At 42.2% G+C, this 13524-nt stretch overlaps 1 protein-coding gene and 1 long non-coding RNA gene across 5 annotated transcripts; both read right to left on the bottom strand.

The window, feature by feature from the left end:
* Window positions 1-1741: 1741 nt before the first annotated feature.
* LOC123104844 (uncharacterized) lies at window positions 1742-5983 on the bottom strand. Of its 4 annotated transcripts, none has more exons than XR_006450572.1 (8): window positions 5751-5983; window positions 5518-5638; window positions 5200-5335; window positions 4171-4274; window positions 3327-4075; window positions 2665-3239; window positions 2543-2590; window positions 1742-2187 (listed from the first exon to the last, which is right to left on the bottom strand). It is a non-coding gene; the product is annotated as an uncharacterized lncRNA (long non-coding RNA). The 4 variants fall into 4 exon arrangements; XR_006450571.1 differs by having other exon boundaries at window positions 3327-3672; XR_006450569.1 differs by having other exon boundaries at window positions 3327-3661.
* A 3080-nt stretch (window positions 5984-9063) lies between these two features.
* Window positions 9064-12839, bottom strand: LOC123076229 (uncharacterized; the record flags this gene model as incomplete). The annotated part of the gene is made up of 10 exons (XM_044498595.1): window positions 9064-9379; window positions 9463-9534; window positions 10183-10212; window positions 10312-10428; window positions 10528-10617; window positions 10696-10791; window positions 10883-10924; window positions 11005-11112; window positions 11718-11912; window positions 12024-12839. Coding segments are annotated over 10 exons (1656 nt in total), but the record flags the coding sequence as incomplete, so codon positions are not given.
* Window positions 12840-13524: the final 685 nt, after the last annotated feature.

Below are 13524 nucleotides of genomic sequence, written 5' to 3'. Positions count from 1 at the left end.
ATCACTATACTTAGAGCATGAAACGAGCTAAAATAGTAATGAGAGATGAAAGGATAAAGTTGCTAACCTTTTCGAACCCTTGGAGAGATGGTGGTGCCTCCAATCTTGACAAATCTTGGCAAAAATGGAGGACGAGCTCGAGCTAGGGGAAGGAAACAGAGAGGAGAGAAAGGATATCTTGGGCATGGGTTGGACGAAGCATCTATATATAGGGATACATTTAGTCCCGGTTGGTGATACAAACCGAGACTAAAGGTCCATCTCTAGTCCCGGTTGGTGATACAAACCGGGACTAAAGGTGCTTGCAGTGGCCTAGCCTACCGCCACCCCTTTAGTCCCGATTGGTATAACCAACCGGGACTAGAGGTCCTATTCGAACCGGACTAGAGGTGGTCGTGCCCCCCCCCCCCTCTCTCTCTCTCTCTTTCTGCTCCTAGCCGTTGGAAGCGGGACTAATGGTCACATTCGTCCCGGGCCGAAACCTAGCCGGGACTAATGCTTCGGATCAAAGGTATGTTTTCGACTAGTGTGGCCCCGACCTCATGATGTTGCTGTTGCACGGCCTCGAAAGTTGGTTCGACCCCATCCGCACCATGCTCGACTACATGGTGCCACTGCCCCCCTTCCATGTCACGCGCTCTCACCTTGAACTCGGGTAGTTCAAACTCAACCCATGTGCTACTTAATTGGGCGTCTCCGCTCTCACCATCTCCATCGGCTCCAACAACGGCCGCGGTGACTGCGGTGATAGTGGCGCTCGCGTCCCTCCTTTCTGTTTGTTTCATCTCCTTTTACTCGGAATATCGAGATCGTGCAATGCCCACGATCCCTACTGCTCAAGCAATGCACCAGGAGAATCGCTCAAACAAGTGAGTCTATGAACTGAAAACAGCTAACAAAAAATAATAAATGGCACGGTGTCGTGGCAGCCTAAAAGTGCTGCTATGGTAGCCAAAACGCTGCCATGGCACACAAGCTAAAACCGCTGGTCGAAAATGCTGCCATGGCAACCAAAACAAGTTGTGACCGGGTTTATTCAACATCTGCTGTGGAGGAGTCGTGCCTCTAAATCGACCCTCTGAATAGGCCTTTTACCTAGTCAAATCTGCTCCCACCATTCCGTACTAGTTAGCGCGCACGTGCAAATGCACGTCACAACTAATAGTACATACATATGCGAGAATTAACAGACATAGATATTGTGATTGCACTAAAAAGTATTACAAATCAATAAAATGCTTTGATGTAGCACCCTACACAAAGAGCCATAAAAACATTATTTTATCAGTATTTCTTAATACTTGTGATCATTGTCAGATACTCAAATAACATTATTATCTCAGTATTTCTTAATAGCCTAATTAGTTCTCATACAATATCCAGAATGTTGTGTGCATCTTCATTGTCAATGTAGCAGGCATCACCATGTTACTGGAGTAATCCTCGCTATAATTTATAGGGGACAGGGTTGAGTAGCTTCAAGAACCTGTAATAACCCTGCGCATGAAGCAACAGAAAATAGCACAAGTGGAGAGGCACTACCATTGGAGGCCTAAGTGTTGATGCACTACTTTAAACTGGGTGGAGTAGAATGAAAATTGAGGTATTAGGCTGCGCTAGCTTGTCATTAGGTGCAATGCATGTTTATGTAGTTATCAATTATATTTCTAGGATCAAGAAATTTCATAATTGAGGAAAATTTTATACAAATTTAAGAACCTATATAAAAACTTGCATAAGAAAGGCTGCCAAACAAACACTGAGGACTACTTTAGGATGCAACAGATTCCCATGCCCACTACACACTACAAAACCATCTCCACCACACGCAGCTAGCCACAACCTTGCCAACTTGCCGTTGTGCCTTTTCTCCCGAAACCATTCACTCTTGTCTATTTACCTTGCTGCTGATCAATCAATAATAATAAAATGATTTGACCTTTCAAAGAAAAGAGTCGCCACCAATACAAAATGTATATAATATATTTCTCATACATAAGCTAAGCTATGGAAATCCACCAAACTAATGCACAACATGTGCATGCTGCTTCTCACCGCAAGTACCAGCCAACAAAATTCAGTCTTTGTACAGGCAATCTGATAACAAGGTGCAGTCTGATAAATGCAACCTGAATGCATTATGCACCAGTATTATCTGAGAACATGAAGCTGGTCGCAAATCTTATCCTAAAACATAAAAGAAGCATCCCTTATTAAATAACTTCAATGGTACAGCAAGACTGTTTCCAATTGAGATAAACATATTAACATTTCAAATAAAGTTAATTTGTAACTCCAGAAATAAAAAGTTGAAATTAGCATCAACACTGATCGTTTTAATGTATACTGTCTATATACAATGTTAATGCTTAAGTAGGTATTTCTTGGCTGTAAACTCTAATATGTTTGATGGTAGACATATTCGTGCTCATAAATGAGAATAACAAAACAATATGTACATTACAGAGACTGGTCCTATTTCTTGCAAGTTAGGAAGTGAACAAAATAAGAGTAACTAATTTTCTAAATCTGAGCACCTCACCTTTGACTAAAAGGAACACATGAATCAACATAGCAAATCGATGAAAGCCTGCAGCAAACCAAACTGAGACACCCCCTCCGTGAATATATAGAAAATGAAGTGAATAAGGAAGTCTTATATACATCTCATTTCCGCTGACAGAGTTATACTTGCACCGTGCTTAGCTGGACTTGTATGCAGCAGTCGAAGTCGTTCAGATGTTGGTCAGTTAGCTTTAGGAGAAACAAACTCAAACACTATCAGAGTCGACTGTTATTCGTCAAGGAGGCTGAATAGTGTAGAATCAGAGGCCTCAAAAGCATCTAAACCAGAATAGCAAGAAATATAGTTGATTTCGAATTCACACCTTCCAAGACTCATAGGACATAATTACTTTTATAGTCATAAAAATAACATAGGAAACCAGTAATAAGCACATTCTGACCAGTAAGCACACTTTGATCAGCTTAATTAAATTCTAAACCTCACCTTATTACGTTTTCAACTTAGATATAGAATCCCAATAAAATGAATGCTCCAACAATAGGTCTCAGTAGATACAACAAGGAAAATGATGCAGAACATACGTATAGTGCATCATAGCATTGAAACAGATTACACAGTGTAAAGTAAGGTAAAAAAAGTAATGGAAGCGGAAAAAATGAGCTTACTGAGAGTAGATCCTCTATACTGCCTATAGGTGCGACCAGACAAAAAGCTGCAATTATAAACATATATAATGTTAGTCCAAAAAATATTGTACATATAGGGGCCATATCAAAAATCCAAAGTTTAGATAACAAACCTATGTTATCCCTACAAGATATCTCCGTACACAATGTTCTTGGTGCTTTTACCAGTGGAATCTATATTTTATTTGGCTTTACCAGAATCCGAGTTGTCTGCAATGACACACCTCTTGACAGTGCAAGATAAACCTGGGCATGCGAGAGTACATACTCCGGAAGGTACATACCGACAGTTGAGATGGTTTGCCCCTGGGCTATATTAATGGTCTTTGCATAACTCTGACAAACAGGGAACTGTTTCCTCTTCATCAACTTGAAAGGAAGCGAAATGTCCTCCGAGGGCGCCAAAGGGATCATAGGGATGAACACTCTCTTTCCAGCATATTTTCCACTAATGCAACCCTGAAGTATGTTAGAAGATATGGCCGAAATACGCTACAATAAACAACGCTTGTAATGAACTGGCCATATGTTATTTTATTAAATCATGTAATTGGAGAAAACAAAATGCTTCAGAAAACAAGTTATTAAAAAGTGGAAAATTGATGATCGTAAGTTTAACTGCATGTTCATACTCCATTCTGTACAAGTGTACATATTTATGAAATCACACTAGTCGACTATGTTGGCTTGTAGATTACATACCAGCTTTTGATTGGTGGCAACACAAACACTTAACAAGTCTATTTCTGATGTCAATTTCAGTTCCATGCTCTCAACATCTTATAGGAAAATCACAACAACTTAAAGCCTAGGTGTATGTGCACCACACTGACAGCGACCAACAAGATTATCAGCTAGAAGCCTAGAACAACAAGAGATACTTTAAACATTAACAACATGAACAGAGATCATCCAGAGCAAAACGGAAGAACTGAGAGGGGGCGAAATGAGGCTCACCACCAAGTTTCGTCACTGGCGGTGGCACCGAGGATAGTGGCAACAACTTCTCAGTGAAGTGTGCTTCTCCTCCGTGCACACGAGCTACAGGCCAGCCTCCACCTCTGAAATTGTTATCAAGAACTTAATTTGTGAACCGTTTGTCAAATGCCCAAGAGTCAAAACACTAACATAGAAGAAAAAAATACTTCAGAGGCAGAATACTCTTAATGATGGCCACAATCATTTATTCATAGGACACTCTGTATTGTGTAAATATCAACAACTTGTGCACGAAACTTAAGAAATACACCCATAATAATACATAAAACAATATCTTATCTAGAAACAATATTGTAGTTAGAATTGAATGGAAAACATCAAACAATATGGTCATGTCAACCAGATCCACACATGGACAATTACCAGTGTAGTTACTTGTGAGCGAAGAGGAATTTGAGTCACTTTTGCAGCTCATATTTTGGTATTGTAAGAAGAAAAAGAGATAATTCGGCACTTCAGCCACATACAATGGGAGGCTTGAATTTCAGAATTTAACACCGTCATAACATTATGTAGTATGTACAACAACATTAGCAACATCAACTACAGAAATCAGTACAAAGGTCGTCGGATGTCTTTAGAGTTTCAGAGTTTCAGAATTTCAGAATTTCAGAATTTTATCCCACAGCTAAGCAAAACCAAAAGAGCACTCTTGTCCACCATGCCAGCTCTTCTGGAAAAAGAGAAGTGCTACCAACTTATTATCGCCTAGCATTTTATTTGATAATGGAGCCGGATTTGATCGAAGTAAACAGCCATGCCTTACTTTATTAGTTACAGCTAATGAAAATCATGGGGATTCAGGAAAACTATGACCAAGGAATAAAACGAAAAGAAACACAGTGGTCATTGTTGCTGAGTTTCACCATCGAAAAGAAACACACTGGTCATTGTCACTGAGTTTCACCATCATCGAAAAGAAACACCATGGGGAAAATACTATGACCAAGGATTGGAAGGGAGAGAGAAGACATGGTCGCTACATACCAATGGATGGAGCAGAATCGTTGCCGTGGAGATAAGGCGGAGAAGGGCGGAGCTGGCAGCAGGAAGGACGATGACGACAGGGAGAAGACTGGTGGGAAATGCCAGAACCATTTACATGTAGCAGAGCCCATCCTACCTGCCCAAATTGCAAATAATCACTTTGAAATGTTGCCCAATCTTCTTACAGGCTAAATTTCTAGGTTATCAAAAGCATGTCCAAGTAAAATCCAACCGCTTGGTCGGTCCCAAACATGGATTTGGCACGCAGTTAAGCAGTAAATCAGGCATCTGTGCTGTGCTAAGTGAGGAGGAAGTTACCGTCTGGAGACCCCTTCTTCCGGAGGTGCTCTCCACGAAATTGGGTCATGCGCGGACGTCCTGGATGACCGGCCTCTCGAATCCACGGGATGATGAGCGAGTCCCCTCGGGATACCTAGACCTGCACAGAGCAACGCCAAGGGCGACCATAAATCAAGGCCGGAACCGGACAAATCGGGGCGGTGACGGCGCCGCTCGCCTCCGACGAGCGAGATTGAGCGGCGATTGGTTACCTTGTCCTCGATCCCCAGCGTCGAGGCGGTCGAAGACGATGGCCCGGTGGCCGCCCTCGACGTCGCAGAGGGCGTTGGTGCCGAGGTAGAGCGCGGCGCCCCGGCGCCCATCTTGACCGGCGGCAGCTCCCCCGTGCCTCTCGCTGCCGAGGATGAGGGGCAACGAGTGCGGCGGTTGCGGCGAACATAATCGTGGGGCCTTTTTTTTACCACGGTACGCAGGGGGATTTGCGGGCACTAAACTAAACTATGGTGGCTTGCTGTTAAACACAGGACGAGGTAAATAATTAAGTAATGGCATGGTGGGTAATTAAAACGCAAAACGCGTTTAGTATGCTGGAGTGATGTAGACCATCAAATTGCAGGTTTCGATGGATAGGATGATCTGGTTCTCCGCCCTCTCTTTCTTTTATAGTGCTAGTAGATAGATAGTAGATTGGTACCCCGTTAAACCTTTAATACAATTAGGTAAGCAGCCGCCACGGGCCTGATTGTCCATTGCAATATGGTGAATGTCTTTTCAATTAACCACACCTAAAGCTTCCATTCCTTTCCCTAACTGTTGGACACGCTCGAATTTCAGGTGCCATCCAACGCAACCTTGTTGCACTTTCTCTCCTCTGTTGCCACTGTCCAGTCCAACTGCTGGAGACAACCAGCACCATCAGTAGGTCCGCCTCACCAGGATGCACATCACCGCCACCGTGAGAGACATCGTTGTTCGTTGCCCGTAATCCCAGCCACCTCTATCCGCCGCTCCGACCCCTTGGTCCTGGATCCCCACACCTACGTAAGGATTTTTTTTCCCTTTTTCATATTCATGGGTGGGACCCACATGTAAGAAGGGGTTAAGGTGATGTGGCAATGCTGACAAGGCAGTCAATAAGGTCAAAACTAGTGTCTTCAGCGAAACCATCCGCGACCAGCTCATTTTTGTGTTCCTGGTTGTTTGCCTGAAGTGGTTGTTCATTCCCTTCTTCTCTGGCCGGCTGTCGCTGCCTGCCTGGCTGCTAGCCGTTCATTCCCTTCTTCTTTGGCCGATCGCTATAAGGAGTATTTGCTCCTGGCCTTGCACATCCCGTTCTCGGTCTGCTGGGTTGTGTTCGCGTATGCTTTGTAGGTATCGTGAGCTGTGGGTGTCTGACGGGTAGTACGTTGGGTAACATATGTTCTGCTTCTTCGCGCCGGACCCCTGCTGCTCCCTCCTTGTCTGCTCCCTCCCTGTTTATCCAGCCGGCCGGTGTCCGGCCGCTGGGTCCTAGTCGGGAATCACATGCTTTACTCAAATGTAGAATGTAGATTGCCACATGGCATAAAAAAGAAATCTGACTAAAGCTAATCTACTTGTCGGAGGAGATCAGGATGACACCAATTTATCCTCTATTTTTCCTTGTGCTTTAGAATCCAGTTAATTTTTTCATTCTGCGTGCTTGGTTATATATATGCAGCGAACCGAAAGGAGGTCCGAGGTTTGTAATCAGGCGAGACATCGAGGTTGTTTCTTCTTAGATGGATGAGGAGTGGTTTGTCCATCTGCTCCCCACATTGAGATCTCACTGCTTACGTGCTTCTTTGCAATTTGTCATTTTTTTGTTTCTGTTTATGGCTTCTGTGCTCTTTTCCAATATGGTGTACGTTGTTAATGCATTGCCTTTTTTTACGGGTGTTGCTTTCTATATGAAGTTACATGCGACCCCTATCACTATAAATAGTCACCTTATACTAAAGCAAGCTGTAGATGCTCTTGGCCTTATAGTTGAGCTGACCACCACTTATGAAGAAGGAACACACAACCTCCTTCGTTGGATTGAAATTCATGCCACGCTTGGAAATGGTGGGTTTTTGTGGAGCCTATTATCCATCGACTTAGGAGCTATTGAATCAGCCAGTCTAACTGCCTTGTTTTTCTATGCAGAATCAAAACTTAATAATCATTGATGATATCAACCTTTCTGAGCATATAGGAAAAGCCAAAAAGCTTTGGTACGGACAAAATCATGGTTAGATATTTTCTAGCATCTTTGCAGTTAAGCTCAAATCTGAGTTGTCTCACATGATTGAAGAATTGAGGTTGTTCAAGGTTAGCACTAGCCCATGGATTTGTTGTTGCCAAACCCCAGCGCATGAAAGCCCTTATTAGAAGGCCAGGAGAAACAACATCTTAGAACTTCGCACACTTTGAGTTTTGTTTTCTGTTTAAAGAAGGGCTTTGCCATCGCATTGCTGGCGGAAGTTAATGATGAAAATATGCAACTTTTTTTTGAGGAAATGCCATCATGGCTAATTTTATTAAAATCAAATCACGCTTACATCGTCAATCAACAGCGGCAAAATAAAACTAGGTGGATCATCAGCCCACACGTAACTATCTAGCCTACATTCATGCGCAAGTGTATGCGCTACCCGATTTGCTTCCCTTGGACAGTGCACAAATAAGATTCTGTCAAAAGAGCTCTCCTGAATACGAATGTCTTCGAATATTGGAGCAGCAACTGTTGCAGAGAAACCGCCTTCTAGAAGAGTATCAACAACTCCTGCACAATCAGACTGAATAACTAATTTCTGACAGCCTATTTGATTTGCAAGATGAATACCATCTCGAACTGCTTGAGCTTCAGCTGTTGCCGCGTCAAATATGCAACTTGGATGTAACAGTGGAGGACCGACTCCAAATACATTGCTATCGCCATTGCCATCGCCTCCACATTTGAAAGCCTTCTGCTATTGCAACTTCATTTATAGAACCCAAGGGGCTGCTCGCTGATACCGTAAAAAACATCACCAGTGCAATGTATGGAAACCGTCATCGAGCCCTCTTTTTTATAAAGATAAGTTGTTCCGACGTTTGAAATGTGAGTATAGCCCAAGAAAATTTAGTAGATTTGTGTGATTTGTTTGTATAGCAATCGCAGAACTGACAATCTCATCGTCCACAGGGTAGATTATGAATGCCACCCCTTCTGTTGTTGAAATAACGGATGCGAACATGGATAGTATACCTTAGGACCGTGTTTCGTGTATCCATGCGATGCTGATGGAGAGAATGGTCTGGTTTTGCTTTAACAATAGTTTGTTTGAGATGAAAACACACTCGTGTCATTGAGCTCCTTATTTAAGATTATACTATATTGTTTGACATTCTTGCACGCCATCCACATTTAAGTATAACACATGACTACGCATTTTTAGAGAACAGGTGCCAGTGAGCATTTATTTTGAATAGTTTGAAAATCATATTTTTGAAGTTTTAAAAAATGCTATAGTAATGATAATATGGATATGCATACTACACATGTGTAAATAATTTAACATGTGAGCCACATAAAAATGACATACTTATGATTTTGAAATTATGAACAGTACAAATTTCTTTGAGGAGATATGTAACTAAGAAAGTGTAATCCCCAAAAGAAGGGAAGAATGAAATTTTTTCCAACTTGCTAAGTTATATTCCCTGAATTCTACATGTGCTTCGCAGGTGGCAGTTAGGCTGCATATGTACAAATGAAATGGCGTGAATCAGGAAGATAAACAGTTAATTAAGACGGTATGCTGGGAATTAATCCAATAGCTTGAGCAATATCTAGCTTCTTCCTACAATAATCCTCATAGAACTTTGGTTTCTGCGTCTGAAAAAAAAGGAACTTCACTTAGTAAACTATATAGTTGAAACTTGAAACAGGCATACGGATGCAGTTTTGTAATAAAGTACCTCCTTTCTAAGTGCCTCTGCAATCAACTCCCGGGCTTTATCCTCTGAAATCTGGCTTTTGTCATCTGCAAACTATTGTCAGGGATAGCATCAGATACAAGGACAATGTTCCGATGGTTTCTATCTAGGTTTTGTTTGGATGCCGAGTATTTAAAAAACCTATACTATTGGAAAATCATAGTACTTTGGGTTGTAGGTAGGAAATAGTGTACAAAGCATTTGGCGATGGCAGTATTTACTGAAGTTTTTGTTTTCTTGTTTTGCATTCCATAGCTATTATAAAAAAATCAAACTAATTTTTGGGCATGCAAGTGCATGTGAAAAGACAATTGTTTGGTTAACTCCCTTAGTATATAAAGTAACATAGCAGATCTATACTTATATATTCTCTACTATGTAACTCAGTTTCAAAGCAACATATATATGTTGTAACACGGGAGTAGATTTTTTAATACTCCCAAAATACCATAGTATTGGGAATACTGCAGCTTGTAAAATTGTGGTATTTACTAGGTCCAAACGCCACAAAGTAAATATTGTTCTTTTCAGAAATCATGGTATTCAGAAGAAAAAAACTACTCCCTCCGTCCCATAATGTAAGACATTTTTTGACACTAGACTAGAGTCAAAAAACGTCTTACATTATGGGACGGAGGTAGTATAAAACACTTTGCATCCAAACATGGCGTAAGAGTGTGAGACACACAGAACGGCACTTACTTCATCGAGGCAAGCTGTGCAAGCAAGAAACTGAAAAGGAAAAGTATGAAAAAGATGAGCATATAAAACACCTATAATCATGAATATCATGTGAATTTGGAAACCATCTGCAAAAGGAAAACAATTTACCTCTTCTTCCAAGTCGGAGCAGAATGTGTCATTCTCCAATGCACGTCTCGTTCTTTCTTGGCGTAATGGAAACATGTTAAGTTCATAGACTTCATACAGAGCATCTCTGAATTTCTTCTGTTAATTGTTCAAAGGGAGAAAAGGAAAATGTATCACAAAGCGTCAAAACATAAGAGTTATAGTCATTCAATCGTTGCTTGGTTGTTCAGTACTAACCTCCATGTTGTACCTTTGCCAAATCTCGTAATAGAGACCATCAAACTCGTTGTAGCAACACACATCAAAACCCATGCTATCTAACCATTCCTGAATTAAAAGAATATGCAATTGTTAAATACAAAACACCTAAATGAAAATAACAAGTGTATGAGAGACCATACGTACGTAGAAGCCAGAAAAGGCTAAGCCATCGTATATCTTCGAGAAGTCAGTAGCGATCTTGATTGCTTGGTAAGATCCTCTGGTCAAAATCTTTCCCCACTAAAATAGAAGAGTAATTAGATCATGCTAAAGTATGTATATTGACATATATATAGTGTCACTCCATGTGCTTTTGTATCGACGTACTTACCATAAGAGATGGAGGCTTATTTAACACATAAGCTTCAATCCACTGTCACAATACAAAGAAAGTTTGTTAGATAAAAATAATAATCCAAATTTGAGTAACTTTATCATATCTATGGTGCATACCTTAAGTTTCTTGGACAATTCTTCACAAAATTTGACATATTCTTGTTCTATTTCATAGCTATGACAATCCTTGTGGTACTCATCCCAATTGACATACTCAAAACCACCCTACATCAAAAAGCATTAGAGAGGTAGCCAACAATAACAAAGAAAGAATAGCAAACAATCAGCTGACTCAGATAATTATACTTGACCATTTATAAGTTAGGATACATTTCCCATAAGGTCATCTAAAGGAAATAATATAGTCTGCTATCCTTGATAGAAGAAGAAAAACTAAGAACAGTTTCACTATTTTATTATTAACACGATAAGGTAGTAATAATCACGTAAAAGGCAATCAGGTGAAACAAGATTGTCCTGAGTACAGTTTGTCATATATAAATTCACGAGTATTACTTTCTGGCCTATAAAACCGTGACAACGTTCTGGAACACTTCATTCAAGGTAACAATAATTAAAACGTACAGCTACTGCTAGCATGAACATGCATGTGAATTGGTCTAAAACAATCTAAGGATCCCAAGAATATAACATGAATACTGAAACGGCCTTTTCAATCTTTTACAAGGTTTAGCGACTGCATCGCCATATAAAGATTTTGATCTACGTTTTGGCGAGTACTGTCTGAGCTTAAAAACTGGCTTATCGTACTAGATCAAAAGAACATAAACAGATGCATACAACTTGCCCAAAAAAGAAGACATGCGTACATAATTTCGAGGGACCAGCCGTTGGTAGTCCTCCAGGCCAGCAAGTTTGCAGTAGTCAGGGTGGAAAGACCAATCTAATTCGCCATCTTCCTCAGAGCACTTAAAAGATCCCTGCCCCACAGGACGATGGCCAGGTGGGTAGTCCTCCTTCAGTTTATCATAGCAAAGCTTATCCTCAGGCACGTGTTGTGACAGCTATAGACAATGAGACCAGTCATGAGATTAAATTAACTATGAACAGGGTATTACCAAACTATCATAAGCTGCATATATATAACAAGATGATGGCAGGACTAGGAATCCAACCTGATAATACTTGTTGCGATACAACGCATGGCGCACATTGAGCTCCTTGAGCTGCACAGCATCCAGCTTGGTGCAGACGTCGACATCAGGCTTGCGAGGCAGCTGGTTGAGATAAACACGATACTGTTCGTTGCTGATATCGTCTCCCAAGCCCAAGTTGTTCAGTTTTCTGATTTCGTTATCAGCTTCTTCCAGCTCTTTGGTCTTCTTTGGCTTCGCTTGTACAACAGTTTTGGTTGCAGCAGCGGATGGCTTACGAGCATGCAAACTGGTGTTACCGCGGAGAGCCGAACATGACCTAGATTTCGAGGAACTGGCCGGTCTGCCTTGTTGTGTAGCGTGCATCTGCAGCGAGGGTTCTCTGCCGGACACCGAGCCGACCGTCTGATCCCGGCGTTGCTTCGGCGACAGCTGGGTCGACGACGGCGACCGATTCCCAGCCTGCTTCAGCGGCACCTCTCCACCGGAGACGGTGCTGACCCTCCGATTTCGATCCTGGCTGGGCAACGACGGAGGGACTGACACGGGCGTCCGACCCCCGACTTGCGTCGGCAGCACCGCTCCAACGGAGACCGGGCGGACCGTCTGATCCTTGCGTTGCTTCGACGGCGGAGGGGCCGACACGGGCGTTCGATCCCTGACTTGCTTAGGCGGCACCGCGGCACCGGAGACCGGGCCGACCCTCCGATTCCCTACTTGGTTCGGCGGCGGCACCACTTCACCGGGGACCGTGTCGCCGATCTGATTCCGAGGCGTCACTCCAAACCCTAGCAACGACTGTGGTGTGGAGCTTCCTAAGGCCCTGCCGGTCCTATTTAATGGAGGCGGGGCGGGTCAAGTGAAGTTGGAGACGGCGAGCGCGTCAAATCGGAATTCGTTGAGAGAGAGTCACGTCCATAGTCGGATTCGTTTTTTTTTTTTGAGAGAGAGAGAGAGAACCATAGTCGGATTTATTGAGCAACGAAAACGGTGTGGGACCTCCTATTCCACAGCCCGTGAGGCTTTCGTTTGGGAAACTGCCCGTGAGGTGGAAAGCCTGCTAACAGCCCAACTCCTATTTGGCGCCCGCTGGGTATGGTATGAAACGGGTAAAGCAATACCTTATTCATACCTGCGTAGTCATTAAGTCAATGAATACAAAATTCTATACATACCCATATCTACGGGTAGGAAACTTTACCTATACCCGTACCCGACGGGTACCCATACCCATTGGGTACCCAACGGGTACATCAAACACTACACAAGTTATTTACAAATTTACATTCATCGATATCACATTTGACAAAAAGATATTTATCCCAACTGGATAACAAATAGATGAGTACATAACAATTATCTTAATTCAAATTGATAATCAGTGAGAACTTTACATAGATTCACAAGCTAACGACACACTTCACCAAATAGCATCCGACAAGTAACAAATAAAATAACATTTGAAGTACCCATCAGCCAACACAAACTTTAGCTACCTCAAGGAAGCTAGCACAAACTATCA

Source organism: Triticum aestivum, chromosome 1B, assembly GCF_018294505.1.
Source record: "Triticum aestivum cultivar Chinese Spring chromosome 1B, IWGSC CS RefSeq v2.1, whole genome shotgun sequence".
Classification (NCBI taxonomy): domain Eukaryota; kingdom Viridiplantae; phylum Streptophyta; class Magnoliopsida; order Poales; family Poaceae; genus Triticum; species Triticum aestivum.
Note: the sequence above shows the minus strand (reverse complement) of the source record. Positions and strands in the feature narration are given on the sequence as shown.